This window comes from Camellia sinensis, chromosome 15, assembly GCF_055761805.1.
Source record: "Camellia sinensis isolate YWXY chromosome 15, ASM5576180v1, whole genome shotgun sequence".
NCBI lineage: Eukaryota > Viridiplantae > Streptophyta > Magnoliopsida > Ericales > Theaceae > Camellia > Camellia sinensis.
In genome coordinates, this window is record NC_138975.1 from 51224352 (window position 1) to 51245721 (window position 21370).

Genomic DNA, 21370 nt, shown 5'->3' on the forward strand with positions numbered 1-21370 from the left:
ATGGAACTGAAAATCTCAAACTTTATATACATACAAGTGACATCATAGATACAGTATTTACAAGTCACTAACAAGTACATACAGAAGGTGAACTTGTTCATAAAACAAGAGAAACAGTCTTATACATTCATATTGACACAACCACAACACAATACTTGATCTGGAACCTCCTCGTGAGGTGCAAAGGGGTGGCTGACCAACACAAAATACCCCAGGCATCATCTTAAGCCTGATCACGAGCCTGCTCACCTACATACATAATAAATAACTAGTGAGCAGAAGCCCAGTGAATAATAACAAAGTAAAGGGTTAAATGAATGATGTCCTATAACTGTGACTGTGACTGAAATGCAAATCCGTATTTTCATTCAGAGCATATATAGAATACAAAGTTAATACTTAGTCTTACATAATACATCCATCAACGCTGACAAATCACACATAGATTGTTCTTAAATTGTATTTGTCAGTTCTATATAAGAACCTCCGGCCGGGTAACTTGTCAGTTCCACTTAGGAACCTCCAACCGGGTATAGATAGCTTGTCAGTCCCATAAGGAACCTCCGGTACCGGGAACTTGCATATACTTGAATCATGATATTACTTGAATCATAGCATAATGTTATAAGTGCTTGTTAGGCTTGGACAATCATTCATTGCATAAAACATAACATTTCATAAAGCAATTCTTAATCCGTGAGTAGAAAATGATTTACTTGAATATAGCTTTACTAAGTTATTATTCACAAATAATAGATGCTCCAAGTAAACAAACCGAGCAGCCAATTCATCTTCCTTGTGGCGTGTGACCTAAACAGCACGACAGATACATACATTGAAACACACGTTTGGATTATACTTAACTTATTTCATTTGTTCTAGTGTGTTTCTACTCCTTTTATCCTCATTACGGTGTCTTAATCTTGGCCTACGAATGCGTAGAATGGAATGAGAATGCAAAAATGCACTTAAAATCATTTTCCAAGACTTGCTGAAAGTAGGGTCCACGCTCGAGTGTGTCTTTACTCGCTCGAGCGGACATGCAAAAAGTAAGGGTTTGCTCGAGCGTGACTTCCCTCGCTCAAGCGTATTGTAAACTTTGAAAAAGTACTGGTTGCTTGCATTTCACGTTCGACCCACGCTCGAGCGTGAGGCTCAGGCCTTCGCTCGAGCGTGACTTCCGTCGCTCGAGCGTGCTGCAAAACATATGAACTTTTGGATACATGCATTTCACGCTCGAGCGGTTATCATGTCGCTCGAGCGGAAGTGCATGCATTCAGAGTTCTCGCTCGAGTGTGAACTCCTACGCTCGAGCGTAGATTCAAATTCTAGAATTTCCAGATTTGATCTCCAAGCTTCAAACTCAAACTTTAAAGCATCAAATTCGATTTTTCTGGGCCAAAACTTGAGAAAATACATGAAAACTCTTAAAACAACAAGAATGAAAGTTGATTTCAAAGAATTATGGCTCAAAAGCTTCTCAATTGTTCAAAAATTCAACTTAAACTTTAAAAATGTCTCATGAACATAACATGCATGAATTTTCTTAAACTCCAACTTCTCAAAACATGATCAAGTGCTACAAAACATCATGAAACTTGATGATTCCACAAAATTAAGGTGAAGTCAAGACATGCATGAGAGAATTCTTAGTAAACATGTCCCAAATACAATGAAATGTACATGCATGTTTGAATTGGTCTTCCTTCCTACTTCTTAAGCTTGGTTCACACATTTCCTAGCTCAATTCACTTAGATTCATGGGTGAATCAACTCAACTTCAAGACTAAAGGTTTGGCTTCTTACCTAAAGTCTTCAATTCTTTGGGCTGTTGATGAATCCTAGATCAATTCTCAAATTCTCCTTCAATTTCTTAGCCAATTCTTTGTTTGAGCTCAATTCCTCCCTACTCCCCCTTTCTTGCGTTTTTCTTCCTTGAAGAGGCTCAATGTGCTCAAATGACAGAAAAGAGGTGAGTGGAGCTCAATTGGTGCATAAAAGGCTTGGTTATAGTATAGTTAATTGAGGTTAAAATAAATGGGCATTAATTTAATCGTTCCGAATCAAATTTCAATTAAGCCTACCATAAAATTCTAAAAATCTTAATTAACATATAAATCAAATCAATTTCTGGTTCGGATGCCGACAAGGCCTTCAATTCACAGAATATAGCAAAAACTCAAACAGATATTCCTACAATAAACAGATGGAAACATAAATAATGCACCATATATGCAATTAATTCAAAATCTGGTCTTAATATCTTATTAGGCCCATTAAATCACGGATTATCGTTAATCTTGGATCGGGGTTGTTACATTGTGACCCTGTTCAACTCGGTGCGGTTACCAATCTAGTCTTCAACTCTTGGAAGGCTGACTCTCTTTGTTCGTTCCAATCAAAAGACACATTTTTCTGAGTTAACTAGGTCAATGGCATAGCAAGTTTTGAAAAGTCTTTCACAAATCTTCTGTAGTAACCTGCTAGTCCTAGAAAACTTCTAACTTCTATCACATTTGTCGATTTAGGCCAGTCCACAATAGCTTCAATTTTCTGAGGGTCAACAGAAATGTCTGCCTTGTTGATTACATGCCCTAAAAATGCCACTGCCAGCCATAATTCACATTTGGACAATTTAGCGTATAGTTTCTTTTCTCTCAATGTCTGTAGAGTCGTTCTCAAGTGATTCTCATGTTCTTCCCTATCTTTAGAATAGATCAAAATATCATCAATAAACACAACGATAAATTCATCAAGGTATTGTTTGAAAACTCTGTTCATTAGGTCCACAAAAGCTGCTGGTTCATTTGCTACCCCAAATGGCATTACCAAAAATTCATAGTGTTCATATCTAGTCCTGAATGCAGTTTTCTCTACGTCCTCTGCTTTGACCTTTAACTGGTGATACCTAAACCTAAGGTCAATTTTGGAAAACACTTGGGCTCCTTGAAACTGATCAAACAAGTCATCAATTCGGGGTAGTGGGTACTTGTTCTTGACAGTCACTTTGTTCAACTCACAGTAGTCAATACATAGTTTCAAAGATCCATCTTTCTTTTTAACAAATAAAACCAAAGCACCCCAAGGTGAGGTACTCGGACGGATGAATTTCTTGTCTAAGAGTTCTTGAAGTTGGACTTTCAACTCTTTCAATTCAGAAGTCGACATCATATATGGAGTCTTGGAGATGGGTTGTGTTCCAGGTATTACATCGATGGTAAATTCAATTTCCCTATCAACTAGATCCCCAAGTTAATCATTAGGAAACACATCAGGAAAGTCACAAACCACAGGAATGGTTTCTACACCGGTGCTATCTAAAGATTCAGTTAATGCACAACACAAGTAGCCCCGACAACCTTTCCTTAACAATTTTTGAGCTTTCATAAACGAAATCAAATATGATGGAGGAACTACCCTATTCCCAGTGAAAGTAAACTCAGGCATACCAGGTGGTTTGAACACAATGGTTTTGTTTACGCAATCAATAGTAGCACAGCATTTAGTCAGCCAATCCATACCCAAAATACAGTCAAAATGATCAATGTTCAAGGGCAGTAAGTCAATATACAACGTCATGTCACCAATTAGAATATCACATGCTGGGTGTACATAAGCACATATCATACAACCCCCAGATGGTGTAGACACAGATAGCAAACAATTCACAGGCTCTATCGGTCTAGTTAATTTCTGAGAAAAAGCTTGCGAGACAAAAGAATGTGTAGAACCAGAATCAATCAGTACATAGGCGTTCTGAGCATAGATAGGAATTATACATGACACCACTGTTTCGGAATCCTGTACATCTCTAGGGGTGAGTGCAAACACTCTTCCTTGCCTCAGTGCCTCATTTCCAATATTACCTTTAGCATTTGTTTTAGTATTGGCCTTTGTTATAGGAACGGATCCGACTGAACTTGCCGCTGGATGGCTAACATTGTCAAACCTCATTGGACAATCTCTAATCATATGACTGGTTTTGCCACACCGGAAACACGCACTCGATGCACGTTGACATATGCCTATATGCCTCCTTCCATATTCTGAGCAAGTTGGTATAGATCCTCTATTCTGGCTAGAGCGGCTTGAAGATCCCGTATTTTGCTTTTTGTTTGTGAAGAAGAAACGACCCTTGCGAAGATTAGATCTAGGCCTTTTGCTTTTCCATTCCGTTACTGGTGTTTTAGCTTGTTTCATTGCTGCTATTGTGGCCTTTGCCATTATTGCTCTGTCCAAAACTTCCACGTAGCTAGGTAATTTCAAAATGCCCTCTTGGTCAAACACTTCTACATCCAGTCCGCCCTCAAATTTTCGTGACCTTTTATAATCAGTATCCACCATATGAGGAGCAAATCAGGCCAACTCAGTAAATTTGGCCTTATACTCAGCCACAGACATTCTGCCTTGTTTAAGTTCTTGGAATTCAGAAACTTTCCAATCTCGGAAACATTGGGAAAAATATTTATTATAGAAGATTGCATTAAATTGTGCCCATGTCATATTCCCATTACTACTTCGGATTAGCAACCACCATCTTCGGGCTTCATCTTTCAGAGTATAGGTGGCTAGAATTTTCTGGACCTCAGAACAAGGGAACACTTCAAATAGCTTCTCCATTTCAAGTAGCCATGTTTCGGCTTTTAACGGTTCAATGCCTCGTAAGAAAGTCGGTGGTTTCATCTTCAGAAACTTCTGAGTTAAACTTATGAGATCATTGTTATCCGGCTCCATCTAGACCGGCAGGGGAGGTAAGTGTTGTTGCCCCTGTTGTTGTTGAGTCATTGCCTCAGTCAAAGCTGCAAGCATTTGTTCCATTCGACTCATTCGAGCCTCAGATGATTCAGCCGTTCCATCACTTCTTGCATTGTCCATTTGCTATGGGTAAACAGGACATTATGAACATAGGCAAATAGCCCTTTTTACATTATTCAGATTGTTTGTTCCCATATCACATGATTATAATTGGATTTATGCTTTCACATTTAAACACACACACTTATACATGCAGATGGAATGCCCCTACTTCTCACTAGGACATCCTAAGCTCATATAGACTTGTGTGTGTGGTAGAACACGTGCTCTGATACCATCCTGTTACGACCCAAACCCGCCCCTATAAGTTTAGCGTTGTAACCGGCCAGTAATCATTGGATTACCAAAGGCCTCTTAGCATAATAACATATAGTTAGGGACTGCGGAAGCAAATATATAACGTACGAAGTCCATTGAGCTGTGAAGACATACATAGAACTGAAAATCTCAAACTTTATATACATATAAGTGACGTCATAGGTACAGTATTTACACGTCACTAACAAGTACATACAGAAGGCGAACTTGTTCATAAAACAAGAGAAACAGTCTTATACATTCATATTGACACAGCCATAACACATGACTTGATCTGGAACCTCCTCGTGAGGCACAAAAGGGGTGGCTGACCCACACAAAATACCCTAGGTATCATCTTAAGCCTGATCACGGGCCTGCTCACCTACATACATAATAAATAACTAGTGAATGGAACCCCAGTGAATAATAACAAAGTAAAGGGGTAAATGAATGATGTCCCATAACTGTGGTTGTGACTGAAATGCACATTCGTATTTTCATTCAGAGCATATATAGAATTCAAAGTTAATGCTTAGTCTTACATAATACATCCATCAACACTGACAGATCACACATAGATTGTTCTTAAACCATACTTGTCAGTTCTATATAAGAACCTCCGACCGGGTAACTTGTCAGTTCCACAAAGGAACCTCCGGACTGGGAACTTGTAAACTTGTCAGTTCCACTTAAAAACCTCCAACCAAGTATAGATAGCTTGTCAGTCCCATAAGGAACCTCCAGTACCGGGAACTTGCATATACTTGAATCGTGATATTACTTGAATCATAGCATAATGTTATAAGTGCTTGTTAGACTTGGACAATCATTCATTGCATAAAACATAACATTTCATAAAGCAATTCTTAATCTGTGAGCAGAAAATGATTTACTTGAACATAGCTTTACTAAGTTATTACTCACAGATAATAGATGCTCCAAGTAAACAAACCGAGCAGCCAATTTCCTTGTGGCGCGTGACCTAAACAGCACGACAGATACATACATTGAAACACACGTTTGGATTACACTTAACTTATTTCATTTGTTCTAGTGTGTTTCTACTCCTTTTATCCTCATTACGGTGTCTTAATCTTGGCTTAGGAATGCTTAGGATGGAATGAAGATACAAAAATGCACTTAAAATCATTTTCCAAGACTTCCTGAAAGCAGGGTCCAGGCTCGAGCTTGTCTTTACCCGCTCGAGCGGACATGCAAAAAGTAAGGGTTCGCTCGAGTGTGACTTCCCTAGCTCGAGCGTACTGTAAACTTTGAAAAAGTACTAGTTGCTTGCATTTCATGCGCGACCCACGCTCGAGCATGAGGCTCAGGCCTTCGCTCGAGCGTGCCGCAAAACATATGAACTTCTGGGTACATGCATTTTATGCTCGAGCGGTTATCATGTGGCTAGAGCGGAAGTGCGCGCATTCAGAGTTATCGATCGAGCGTGAACTCCTACGCTCGAGTGTAGATTCAAATTCTAGAATTTTTAGATTTGATCTCCAAGCTTCAAACTCAAACTTTAAAGCATCAAAGTCGATTTTTCTGGGCCAAAACTTGAGGAAATACATGAAACCTCTTAAAACAACAAGAATGAAAGTTGATTTCAAAGAATCATGGCTCAAAAGCTTGTCAATTGTTCAAAAATTCAACTTAAACATTAAGAATGTCTCATGAACATAACATGCATGAATTTTCTTAAACTCCAACTTCTCAAAACATGATCAAGTGCTACAAAACATCATGAAACTTGATAATTCCACAAAATTAAGGTGAAGTCAAGACATGCATGGGAGAATTCTTGGTAAACATGTCCCAAATGCAATGAAATGTACATGCATGTTTGAATTGATATTCCTTCCTACTTTTTAAGCTTGGTTCACACATTTCCTAGCTCAATTCACTTAGATTCATGGGTGAATCAACTCAACTTCAAGACTAAAGGTTTGGCTTCTTACCTAAAGTCTTTAATTCTTTGGGCTCTTGGTGAATCCTAGCTCAATTCTCAAATTCTCCTTCAATTTCCTAGCCTATTCTTTGTTTGAGCTCAATTCCTCCCTACTCCCCCTTTCTTGCGTTTTTCTTCCTTGAAGAGGCTCAATGTGCTCAAATGACAGAAAAGAGGTGAGTGGGGCTCAATTGGTGCATAAAAGGCTTGGTTATAGTATAGTTAATTGAGATTAAAATAAATGGACATTAATTTAATCTAATTTAATCGTTCCGAATCAAATTTTAATTAAGCCTACCATAAAATTCTAAAAATCTTAATTAACATATAAATCAAATCAATTTCTGGTTCGGATGCCGATAAGGCCTTTAATTCACAGAATATAGCAGAAACTCAAACAGATATTCCTACAATAAACAGATGGAAACATAAATAATGCACCATATATGCAATTAATTCAAAATCTGGTCTTAATATCTTATTAGGCACATTAAATCACGGATTATCGTTAATCTTGGATTCAGGTTGTTACATTGTGACCCTGTTCAACCAACCAATGGCTACATGCTGTAAGAATTCCAACAAAAGTTATAGAATCGGGTGAAACATTTTCCACCTCCATACGAGAGAATATTGCAATTGCATCTAAAGCAAGCCCATGAACTGCAAGCCCATTAATCAGTGCATTCCAAACAGATATGTCATCTCTTTGAATAGTTTCAAAAATTTCTTTTGCAGTTTCAATTTTTCCACATTTTGAGTACATGTCTATAAGTGCAGAACCCAGGATGTAATTTAGTGCAATTTTCTTCTCAATCATTAAACCATGTGTCTATTTAGCATGATCACGAGCTCCTAGTCGTTCATGATCACGAGCAGGATCACGAGTCTATTTTGCAGATCACGAGCTTCTGTATATCATCTATAATTCAACAAAAGTGTTCAAAACACATGGTTTTTCAGAAAAACCTTTTCTGGGTTCTGCATGTGTTCATGGGCTCCTAGCATGTATTTGAGAGAAGCATCACGAGCTCGTCTACTTCTGTCTATTTAGCATGATCGCAAAAGTGTTCTGAAAAACCTTTGTATCTTTTACTTCTGTCTACTTCTGTCTATTTAGCATGATCACGAGCTCCTAGCATGTGTTCTGGAAAATGTGTTCAACAAAAGTGTTCTGAAAAACTTTTGTTCTGAAAAACCTTTGTATCTTTTACTTCTGTCTATCTTTTACTTCTCAATCAAATTCAACAAAAGTTTTCTCATCTATAATGAATGATATACAGAAGTAACAGATCCATCTGAAAAAAGAACAAGGCTGCAAGAGCTATCAAAACAGTATAGTAAAATTGGAAATGTCACAATTGAACATCTAGTACACAACATTAGAAAATGGAAAATGCAAGAGAAGAACTATATTTTAGTTTTACAAGCTTGTGGTGTAATCATGTGAAAAGGCACATACAAGGTAAGAGAGAGGAAACTATAAGTGCATGTATCATATGCAAACACACACTCATATGTCTGGCAGGTCATTCTTATCGTGCATCATAAAATTAGTATCATACAAGACAAATATAGCAAGCAGATGATTCTCCCAAATACTAAAAAATTGAATTTGATGATAGCGGATTTGACTGTGTTGCAACAAGTTTACACTTGATACTCATTTAATAGGACAAAAACCATGTAAGAGGTACAAAGATATGATCAAGTTATTCTTTCCACGCATACAATTTTAGCCATCCTATTATAGCAGATCAATATACTATTAAACCTGATAATTGTCGTCTCTTCTCTTTTCTTTTTTGCAAAGAGTGTTTTGATAATGTTTTTTTTTAACAGGGAAATCAAATAAGCAAAGACAACATGAATGGACAAAAAAAGAACAAAAGGAAATGAGAAGTATAAGCACAACGAGATACAATTCATGATTCAATCAGCCGAAAACAGTAACAAAGAGAGAAAAAAAAAATTTAAAACGAACTAAGGAATGCATGTAATTTATGATTCAATCATCCGAAAGTAACTATTTTCGGAAGAAGCACGGACACTTCTAAGAAGGTGACGTATCCGTGTCGTGTCCGTGTCGGACACCGACACTCTTTAGACACTCTTAGGACACGTGTCCGATACTTTTCAAAACGTGTCCTATTTTTTAAATATTTTTAAAGACCCGGACACTCTTTGGACACTTGGAGGACACACGTGTCAATTGTTTAAACACATGTGTCTATTGATTATAGATATGTAAAACTAATTATAAGTTTGAACAAAACAACTTAAGATACAATAATAAAATAAAAACCATATAAATTTATAGGAAGTAGTGCTATATTGCATTTTTTATTATCTTTGAATGATATATTCATGTATATAACATATAATAAATATATAAAATTATATATTTCATGCGTGTCCTCCACGTGTCGTGTCCTGCATTTTTTTAAAATTAACGTGTCGGCGTGTCCGTGTCGTATTCGTGTTGTGTCACGTGTCCATGCTTCTTAGACAGTTACAAAGAGAAACAAAATTTTAAAACGAACTAAGGAATCTATCAATCTCTCTCTCTCTCTCTCTCTCTCTCTCTCTCTCTCTCTCTCTCTCTCTCTCTCTCTCTCTCTCTCTCTCTCACACACACACACACACACACAGAGAGTTAAGGTACTTACTAACTGATTATTACCAATTCAATTAAAAAAAACACACATTTCTTCACATTTTGAGGGTCTAGGAAACTCCCCAAATCCCGACCTCTTTTCATCATCTTCGAAAATGAAAACCAATTAGTACCAAATAACAACATAAACACACTGGCATTAGGAGGGGCAAGTACTAGGTATCAAGTTAGGTCCAAGAGGAATATTTCCATCGTCAAGCTCTTTTCTTTTCTTCTTTTGAGGTAAATAAGCTCTCCAGAAAACTAGTATACAAAGTCAAACCAATGTTAAAATACCATAAACTATCTAGACCACTAAATTGTAGAACTCAAACACCATAAGATAGCACAAGAACACTGAGAAAGCCTCACATCCAACTGTAGTAAACTACAAGTTTCAATAAAAATTAAAATTCTGATCATCGTATTAAGCTCTTCACAGAAACATAACCAAGGAATTTGTGGGTCTGAAGCAAAAATTCATAATGGTATCAAAGCAAATCAAAGGAATATTGTCACAGAAAACACCAAATACAAATGCGACCCAATATTTGAATACAGTAAGAAAACATACAAATCAAAGCAAGTTGAGAGAGAGAGAGAGAGAGAGAGAGAGAGAGAGAGAGAATAGTGACCTGTATTTGAATGAGGAAACTCTGATGGAGAAAATGGGTATTTGGGGGTGGAATTCAGAGAAGGGTCGTCGTAGTTACTGTCGCTGGAAAACATTGTCAATTTTGCAGTGCGATTCGGACGCCATGATAAAGATGAAGAAGAAGAAGCAAGTCTAATCGCTGCAAGTCTCAGCATTTGCATCTACGTGATTTTTGAGAATCAGAGTAAGGTCACCGTATGCTACATATTTTTATTCGTTATTAAAAAAAATTATTTTTTTATTTTAAAAAATTTAAAGATGATAACAGGGAAGTCATCGGATAATTATCAGAAATTTGTCAGAATATTCTGAACGCAGCTGTTTGGTTTGGTTTTTTTAAATTTAGTTTTCAAAATTTTTTTTTTCGTATATTTTTTATTATTATTATTTTTGATATTCTTAGTAATTTTTTTTTAATTTTTAGATAAAGATAAATATATTTTTAAAAAATATAACATTTTTATAAAAAATTTAAAAATATTCTAAATACCAAAAATATTATTAAAAAAATATGAGAATTCAATATATTTTTTGTATTCTTGTGTATTTATTAATTTTTTAAAATATTTTAGTTTTTAGATATATCTAAGTAAAGCGCATTTAAAAAAGTAAAAAAATTACTTAAAATTTTACAATATTCACTAAAAACAAAAAAAAACGAAAAAAAAAAAACTCAACTTTTAGAAAATTGAATTCAAACACATTAAAATTTTCTGGGATGTGTAAAATGTCGCTGGATGTGAAGAATATCGCCAGAGACTTATCAAAATGTCCAAAATATTATCCCAAAAAAAGAATAAATAGAGAAATTAAAGTGAAAAAATATAACAAAATATGCTAAAATTTGATAAACTGAAAGAAAAAAAATATTTAATGACCCAAAATTTCTTTTTAAAAGTAGTCAGTGCATAATTTAATTGAGCAAATTTTCAGATTTGGACTGCTGTGTAAATTCTGTGTGAAAACAGTTTGATTTTTTTTCTTATAAATAATTTCCGTTCTCAAAAAAATTTTAAATTTTTATTTGTTGTTCCTATATGAGTTAAGCACATTCGATAAAAATTTCAGAATTTATTGATGAGTATTTATTTTATAAAAATTTACGGACTGATTAGTGTTCAATTTGATTTATAAAAAAAATTTAAACTAAGTTTTGGATGTTTGGACCATGACTTGAGATAAAGTTTGTTGGGTCTACTGTGATATATAATTGGGTAATGTTTGGTTTATAAGTGAGATTTTAATTCAAGACCTATAATTTAAATTTAATTTAATTTGAGTTTATTTAATTACTCATATTTACCTGTTTGGTCATTTTTAATTATGCGATTGGTATTGATCACCATGAGAGTTGTCATTGTTTATTATATATGATTATACTATATATTTGAAAGTTAAATTTATAATGTGTGTCATACGGTGAAAAAATTATTTATTTTTATAGTAAATGAAATGAATGTATATTTCATAATGAGTAAAAAAATTATATTTTATAATGTATAAAAATATTATATTTTATGATAATATAATTTTTCTTACAAAATTTTAAAATATTTTATAATATATTTTGTATTAATTTTTGATGTTGGATTGAGAGAGGTGCCTTGAGAAGACAACCCCCTTTTCTTGTCCCGTCTTTCCCGTTCAATTCAATTTTTTTTTTTTTTTTTGACGGAGGGTTCCCCTCCGTCCCGTCCCCCCATCTCTCTCTCTCCATTATTAGTTTAACCTTTGAGTTTTAAATGAGAGTTCTTAGAGTGAGATTTTATAAAAGTTATGTAAATGAAAGTTTGAGAGTTCGTCGTACTATTTACAACGATGGTTTTGAATTCATGATCAGGTAAAGTTTGCCTCTCGGATTTGCTCCTCTTCATTATATAAAGTAGGGACTTTTTTTTTCATATTATTACTTTAAAGTTATGTTGTGAATATTTTGAAAAAATATATCATTATAGGAGGTATGCATATATTTATTTCTCAGATTTTTGTTTGGATAATTTTGAGAAGAAAAATTATATTGAAATATTAAGAATATTAGTATTTGTAATTGATTTGGAAAAATCATAGTGTTGGTAATTTTGTTAAAAATCCAAAAATAAAATCAATAGTTGGGTGGATTATATCTACATCATATTATGACTAGATAATTTATTTTAAGAAATATAAAGTTGAAATATTTTTCATCTTCGATTTTAGAATTTATTTTTGAGAAAAATAAATTAATATTAATGAATATTGTGTGAAGTGTTAAGTTGCAATTATAGAGTTTTTTTGGGATTAAAAACTCTAAAAGTGTTGTATTCATGATATTTTATGAAAGATGATATATTGATGATTAAGTTGTGTTCATTTTTGTGAAAATAAAAATGTGAAATGTGGACTTTCAAACTCACAACCTTGAAAATGTTACTCTTGAGCATATTTCATAATTTTTGATGTAAAACATCATGTTGATTAGGTAATTTAGAAAAAAGTTGTGAAATTGTTATTATTGGTAGAGAATTTGGGAAAAATGTTAACTCTTTAAGTAGGTTGGCATGAAATATGGTATGTTGAAATATGGTTATGTTTGAGGGATGAGACATGTGAAGTTATGTTTGGTATTATTAATTTGAATTTTTTTGAATATAATGAATTTACTAATTTAATGGATTATTAGTTTGGTTAATATTTTATATCCTTTATAATTAAAAGTGTGTTATTGAGATTATATCATAACTTTTAATATAGTATGATGGAAATAGTAATATTTAATAAGTATGAAATTTGGTGAAAATCATGTTCGTTATCTTGCTTGAGGTGAAACGAAATTGATTGAAAATTTTGTGTGAGTCAAAATAATTGGGAAATTTTTTATTAGTTTATTAGTTGAAGTATGCTACTATGTTATTTTTGTACTTCAAATTCATATGTGAGATACTTGATTTGTAAATTGAGGGTTTGGTTGATTATCTATAATCTTACTGTTAAATGTATTTTCCGTGTATAAAATTGCATGTGGGTATTGAAAGTGAAAAAGGCCCAATTTGTGAAAGATCCTAAATGTTAATGTTTTGGGAGTTGTTGGATTATTGGGAAAAGATTATCTTTGGTTTTAAAATTGTGGATTTGATTGGAAAACACTTATAAAACTTTTAGAATATCGAGTATTGGTTACTCCTTTGAAATATTAAGTTTGATGGAAAATTATATTAGTCTTGAAATTTTGTTTTAAAATGTGGAATATGAATTGTTTTCAAGGGTTGGGAATCATGGGAAAATCCAAGTTATGGTTGTATGCTGGATTATATATCTAAGTTGTTATCTTTTAATTAATGCATTAGAGATAACTATTTTGGCCATCGGTGGAGGATAGTATTGATTGTTATAGAAATTACAGGAGGATTAGGTGAATTGAAACTAATCTTTTATCGATTGTCATTGAATATGACTGCGTGTTTTAATACATTGTATATGTATGATGTTTGGGAGGAGAAAGGGGATGTACTCCTTGCTTGGGAGAAGAAAAGGGATGGACTCCATTGAATTAAGTTGGCCTGTGCATCTAGGGTGAAAGTCCTGAGAACGTTGTATATACATAGGTATCGATTTCTGCAGACGAAATTTTCGTAAAAAGCAAATAGGAGTGTTTATGTGATGATCTTATCGTTTTGAGAACCTTTGAGTTGTATTCTCATTGTGGCTGTTTGTAATAAATGGAAATAACTCATGAAATGAAATAAAATAGTGGATGATTTCTGAATTAAGATAACATGATTTGAGATATAAAGCTTGGCATTGCATATGTCTTGAGAAGGATGTTCTGTTATCATTGAAGCATGTTTATTTATTTAACTAGTTGTGGTTAATTAAATAAATTGGATTTAAGGGATTACGTAATAAAATCATAAGGTTATGGCATAATATGATTTTGTATATATGTATGGTAACTTCGTATCTTTGTACCCTCATATCTTTTAATGTTATAATATAAGATTGCTTGGTGAGCTAGTGGTTTGCTCATCCCTTACCTGCACATGTGTACATAGAATGTTTTTCAGATTTGATGATCAAACAACTTGGCATGGTTATAAAGTAGTGATGAGTTGTAGTGCTTTTAATTGTTTCTTTGGCCGAGTTTTATGCTTTGTAAAGGGCAACACTCTCTTATTTATTGTAAGCCTCACGGTATTTCTTTTATTTGTATGTAAATGACATTGTTGTATAACGAGAGTGAACATATATATTTAAATTATTCATTATTTTATCAAAGGATGAATTGTCATTTGTAAATGAACTTAATTAATAAATATTGGTAATGTTATCCGAGTAATGAAATATAGGGCGTGACAAAATATATAATAATAAGAAACAACAACAATGGGAAAAAAACATAAGTTATTTTTTAATTCATATGGAGTTTAAGTAAATAATCTCCTATATTGATTAAACTGAAAAGTATGTTTTGAAACTATAAAATTGTTACAGTTTCAAAGTATGATTCTATTAAGTATTTTTCTTTATTAATCAAATTAAAAAACATGCTATGAAATTATAAAATTTTGCAGTAAAAGAATGTTATGAAGTTGTAAAATTTTATAATTTTAAAGTATGTTATGAAATTACAAAATTTTATAGTTTACACAAATTTTGTAGTTTTAAAACACGATTCATTTTAGCAACCAAAAAAATTGTAACTAAAATTTTTTACAGCTTTCAATGCCTGTAACTAAAATTCAAAAAAAAAAAAAAATTGTTCATAACTTGAAAATCTTCTCCATTAAAACAGGAAAAGAGAAGTGTGTAGCAGAAAAAAGTAGGAAAACTAAGAGATGAATTGTCACGCCCCGAAATAATTATAATAAATCAACCGTAACAAAAATTAAATGACACCTTAAATCGGAGTATGATATCCTTCCATTTCATGAAATTCAGTTGCACAAAAGATGTGGCACGTGCGAATATACATTCATAAGTCCTAACCCTGAATCTATAGCATGTGACAATAACAAAAAATAAATATAAAAATAAAAAATAAGAAGTAGAAGTTAAACAGATAATGGAAATGTTCTGAAGGCTACAACTTTGCATGACAATGCTTGGTTATATCAAAAGTGAGTCTTAAGCTCAATACATATAAAACTCTAGGCTTGTATAAACATTAAATACAATATAACAAAACTGAGCCTTCAGCTCCACAGTTCTCCCAAGCTAAGTCCTTGGCGGAGGTATCTTACAAACACCTAAAAATGGTTTTTCCCATACATGGTGAGCCAAAGCCTAGTAGAAATAATTCAACACAGTATATGAATTTTAACAAAGATATAAGAGTAAAATGCATATGCAATGTTCATGTCAAAACGGTTCACATTTCTTTCTCAAAATCATGTCATGCTCAATTTATATCACAATTTTCAAATCATATCATTTACTATTAGAAACAAGGGGGAGTTCTCAAATCGATACAACGTTTCACGGATATTTCATCCATAGGAAATCGTCAAATGGCACTCATGTAAACATAGTCTATACAAGCACCACTATTGCCATTTTACGGATATTTCGTTTACAGGAATTGACACCCATATAGACGCGCGTTTTTCAGGACTTTCACCCTGGACACACAGGCCAACTTAATTTAGTGATACACACCTCTTTCCAATATTCACCCATTTTCTCAAATTCATATACATATGCAATGTATTAAATGAGCAACAATGTTCAATGCACAAAGATGAGAAATTAGCTTCAATTCACCTAATCCTCATGTAATTACTACAATAATCATAGCTATCCTCCACCGATAGCCCAAAATAAATATTTCTAAACAGATATAAAATCTCAAATAGAGATAAACTATCCAAAATTTAAGATGTGAGCGATAAACTCCTTTTTCTTCTAAAATCCATTCTAAGTATGAAATCAATACTTTAGTCACAACTCATCCTCATTTCCATCCCTATAACCATTTTTCAAACATCCATTTGAAAACCCCTCTTTTGATTTTAAATCCAAAACTCTAAGTTTGTTCAAAATCCTCCAAAACTCCATTATTGTTTTACAACAATAAATAGCTAAGTTAAAAATCATAAAAGAGTATAGAAAATCCCTACCTCAAGCTTAGAAGACCAAAGGAAGAAATAGGAAAATTTTAAAGATGCCAAAACTCAACTCTATTCGGATCAAATGAGAGCCTTCGGAGTGCTTTATCTTTTTATCAAAGAGAGTAGGGTAAAGAGATCCTTAAATCTAAGTGTATTTGTAGAGAGAAGTTGGGTTTTAGAAAGAGAGAGAGAGAGAAAGAGAGAGAGAGTCGATCTAGGGTTTTGAGAGAAAAATATATGAAAATATGATGTAAAAAGGTGTTGCTGCGAACTGAAATACTTGTAGCTCGCTCAAGCGCAAGAGTTGTCGCTCAAGCGACTAAACACAATAAGTTGATCTGCTCGATCGTAAGAAACTTCGCTCGAGCACAGAATATACACTCCCAGAAGTTTTACCGATAGAAGACCATCGGTCGAGCGCAAGAAGTCTCGCTTGAACGAAGAACACTACCTCTCTAGTATTTCTACAGGTCTGTAAAAGTACTAAAAACTCACAAAGCTTGCTCGAGCACAAGAAGCTTAGCTCGAGCGAAGAAGCCAAATTCTGGACAACAATAGTTTGGACCAACTAGCAACCAACCTGTTCCTGTAATGTCCCAAAATATTTTCTTTTAAATACTCCGTGTATAAATTAATTGAGTAATATTTGGATTGGAGTATTGTGTAAGGTTATGTGCGAAAATGGTTCAATTTTGTAATAATTTTTTTTAAAAAAAATATAATTTTCAATCTCATAAATTATATATATTTTTTTATGGTGTTCTTATGAGAGTCTAATGTGTTGAATAAAATTTCAAAATTTAATGTTGAGTATTTATTTTATGAGAATTTGCAGACTGATTGGTATTTAGTTTAATTTATAGCAGAATTTGAAATTGAGTTTTGTGTGTTTGGACTATGACTTGAGATTAGTTGTTGGGTCTACTTTGACATGTAGTTGGGTGATGTTTGGCTTATGGGTGGGACCCATAACTTAGATTTAATTAAAATTGAGTTTGTTTAATTTCTCATATTTAACTGTTTGTTCCTTTTGATTATGTGATTGGTAGTAACTATCTTAGAAGTTGTTATTATTTACTACATAGCATTATAATAAATATTTGATAGTTGATTTTATGGTGTGTATCATATGGTGAAAAATTATATATTTTATGAAGAATGAAATTGGGTATTGTTACCCAAAAGACAACTTAAGAGGGGGGTGAATTAGGTTTTTACAAATAAAAATAATAATACCCTAATAAAAATTATGACTAGCACAATAGGTAAATATAGTTAATGAAATAAAAATAATTAAAACAAGTGTTCTAACAACTATGTCAGTTAATGATTTTAGCACAGTGAAAATGTGAAATATAGCTATGGCAATTTAAATAAAATAAAGAGATAACGGAGAGAGAGACAAACAAATTTATAATGAAACTTATGGCCGTTTATAGCCGTTGTATTCATTTGAATATCTTCCACTCCATCATTACTAATTTGAATATCTTCCACTTGAACTTTTTGACTTGCTGTTGTACTGGGCTGTTTGAACATTTGTTTTGGGTTGTTTGAACCTCTGGTTTGGTCATCATTTTTGGGTTGAAATGAATTCCTGATTTAAGAAAATATTAAATACATTCAAACAATATTTAGGATAAAAGTTTAGGTGAGAAATAATGGGACAAAATAAATTTTGATTCTATTTTTCTTTTCAAATAAATTAAAACATAATTAAATAAATCATCAAAATAAATTTTGGATTCTATTTTTCTTTTTCAAATAAATTAAAATATAATTAAATAAATCATCAAAATAAATTTTGGATTCTATTTTTTTCTTTCAAATAAATTAAAACATAAATAAATAAATCATCAAAATAAATAAGTCTAACAATCTCCTCATTTTTTATGATGGCACACAATGATGTTTTGATTTGATTTGGGAGTAAGAAAAGCTCCCCCTCAAGTCATGCTCCCTAAATTCATTTCTAAATACATAGGTTAGCACATGTGTAATAAATACGTTTTAATTGGAGACATGATATGAGACTAAGATATCAAATTATAAATACATAACATCATAACAAAATAATACCATAATACATAACATCATATAATTTTCTCCCCCTGTGACATTATCAAAAGGAAATCATAGGTCATAAACTGGAGGAGGAGGAGGAAAATGATAGTGATAAATGACATCTATACAATTCAAAACATATATACATATATATACGATTCGCATGCCTCTCTCTTTTTTGTCGAAAATCGCGTCGGAGACGCGTCCTCGCTTTTGCGTCAACCGATCGACAAAAGCGAGACGGGTCAATCAACGGCCTCGGCTCTCTCTTCCTTTTGTCTTCTTCTCCTCCTCCATCTTTTTCTTAATCACTCTCTTCTCCGTCTGCTTTCTCATTCGCTTCTATCCCTTTCTTCTTCTACGTGAGAGAGATAGAACAGAGAGACTGAGCAAAGCAGAAAGGCTGCCAAAAACGACCTTGCTTTCAATTATATCTCTCTCTTCTACTTCATGGCCTTGTCCCATCCCCTTACTCTCTTTCCGGACTTGAATGATCCCGTAAGTGCTGCTGGGCCGAGTGCCCCGGCTTCCACTCTTCCCAACCTTCTTATGATGTCGATTGAGCAAATAATGGCAGCTCAATCAGACATTAAAGCCAGTCATTGCATACTGACGTCCTGTATGGAGACGGTGACTGCAGTCACAAAATTGGCTCACTAACTGTAGAACAGGACGAGTGAGCTCCACTAGGTCAACGCCTAACTCTTGCTGCTCCAGCGCATGTACAAGGATGCGCGATCAGAGATTTGCACACTGAAGGTCGAAAATAAAAAGCTTAAACGGAAGACCACCTTCATGACCCGATTTGGAGCAACGTCGTTCTTGGCTTTTGATAGTCATCAGGGAGTCGTCGCTCTTGACGAAAGCATGGGGGTAGGGCCTTCAAGGGCCTCCCAAGGTGATAAAAAGACGAAGAAAACGATGGAAGATGCGAGTAAGTAAGATCAGCGTAAGGCCATAAAAAAAATGAAGTTTTTTTTTTCTTTTAATATAAATATGTTTATTGTGATCGGCGTATGGCTGTAAAAAAAATAAAGGGTGCTTTTTTTTTATGTAAATATTTGTATTTTGATTTGTTTTTATTTTTATGTTTAAGTATTGAAAAATGAAATTAAAAAGCAGAAAATAAAAAAAATAAGAAAATTAAGCCCAAACAAAAAATAATAATGAGAAAAAAAAAATAAAAAAAAAAGAAATTAAGCCTAATAGCAAAATAAAATAAATTAAAATAAAATAATATCAGCAGAAATTAAACTTAATGGGACGTTGGTGTTGCTGGAATGGTAATGCAAAAAAAAAAAAAAATACCATGAGGGTTTAAAAAAAATCAATGTATGCAAAGTTAATTTTATCTCGAGATGCAGAACCCAAAAAAAATTGCACAGTTGAGAATGACAAACTCTTAAGGAGAATAAATGTATGAAGGATTTGAGAGCATTCAACTAATATAAATGTTTCCATATCAAGGTAGCAATACACATATATCATTTTAACAAAAATTCAAATTTCATAGTCATAACAAAACTTTTTAAGTAGAAATCGACATTTCAAGCTCGCCAAGAATAAAATTAAAGTGATCCTCGCTTAGAGGTTATGTGAACATATCCGTCAATTGCTTGTCGGTGTTTACAAATTCAAGTACAATATCCCCCTTTTGAACATGATTTCTTAAAAAATGATGTCGAATTTCAATATGTTTTGTTTGTGAGTGTTGAACTGGATTTTTGCTTAAATTGATGGCACTAGTATTATCACATTTAATAAGGATATGATCATAACGCAAATCAAAGTCCTCCAATTGTTGTTTCATCCAAAGTATTTGGGCACAACAACTTTCGGAAGCTATATATTCAGCTTCGGCCGATGATAAAGCAACAGAATTTTACTTTTTGCTAAACCAAGATACTAATGAGTTACCAAGAAAGTGACAAGTGCCACTGGTGCTTTTTCTATCAAGTTTGCATTCGGCAAAGTTGGCATCCGAGTAACTAATTAAATCAAATGCAATACCTCTAGGATAAAACAATCCCAAATTTTGAGTGTCAACAAGATATCTAAAAATTCTTTTAACAGCACTAAGATGTGATTCTTTAGGATTTGATTGATATCTAGTACACATACAAACACTAAACATAATATCGGGTCTACTTGCAGTTAAATAAAGAAATGAGCCGATCATACCTTAATATTTTGTTTGATCAATGGACTTACCTTTTTCATCCTTGTCTAGCTTAATGGATGTGCTCATAGGTATTCCAGTTATTTTTGAGTCATACATACCAAACTTTTTGAGTAGTTTTTTTGTGTACTTAGCTTGGTTGATAAAAATTCCTTCCTTACACTGTTTGATTTGAAGTCCAAGGAAATAATTTAGCTCCCCTATCATGCTCATCTCAAACTCACCTTGCATACACTTAGCAAATTCCTTACACAAGGTTTCATTAGTAGCACCAAATATATTGTCATCTACATATATTTGCACAATAAGTAAATCATCATTTTTAGTTTTAACAAAAAGTGTTGTGTCAATCGTTCCTGTAGAAAAATTATTTTCAATCAAAAATTTACTCAATCGTTCATACCATGCACAAGGTGCTTGTTTCAAACCATATAGAGCTTTTGATAGTTTAAAAACATAATTTGGAAAAGCATGATCTTCAAAACATGGGGTTGTTTAACATAAACTTCCTCATTTATGAAACCATTTAGAAAAACACTTTTTACATCCATTTGATAAAGTTTGAAATCTCTAAAACACGCAAATGCAAGTAACATGCGAATGGCTTTTAATCTAGTAACTGGAGCAAAGGTTTCATCGAAATTGATACATTCTTCTTGATTGTATCCTT

The 21370-nt window shown here is 33.3% G+C and overlaps 1 protein-coding gene across 3 annotated transcripts; it reads right to left on the reverse strand.

Annotated features, from left to right (window-relative positions):
• Positions 1–3: 3 nt before the first annotated feature.
• On the reverse strand, positions 4–10566 carry LOC145789024 (uncharacterized). 3 transcript variants are annotated; one of them, XR_014356714.1, is made up of 2 exons: positions 10355–10566; positions 4–241 (listed from the first exon to the last, which is right to left on the reverse strand). XR_014356714.1 is itself a non-coding variant. In XM_082909148.1 (2 exons), the coding sequence occupies exon 2, from the start codon at positions 4342–4344 to the stop codon at positions 3253–3255; it is 1092 nt and encodes a 363-aa protein (XP_082765274.1). In that variant the 5' UTR covers positions 4345–5497; positions 10355–10560; the 3' UTR covers positions 3131–3252. The 3 variants fall into 3 exon arrangements, 1 of the variants encoding a protein (XP_082765274.1); XM_082909148.1 differs by lacking the exon at positions 4–241 and adding an exon at positions 3131–5497 and having other exon boundaries at positions 10355–10560; XR_014356715.1 differs by lacking the exon at positions 4–241 and adding an exon at positions 8228–8361 and having other exon boundaries at positions 10355–10494.
• Between the last annotated feature and the right edge of the window lie 10804 nt (positions 10567–21370).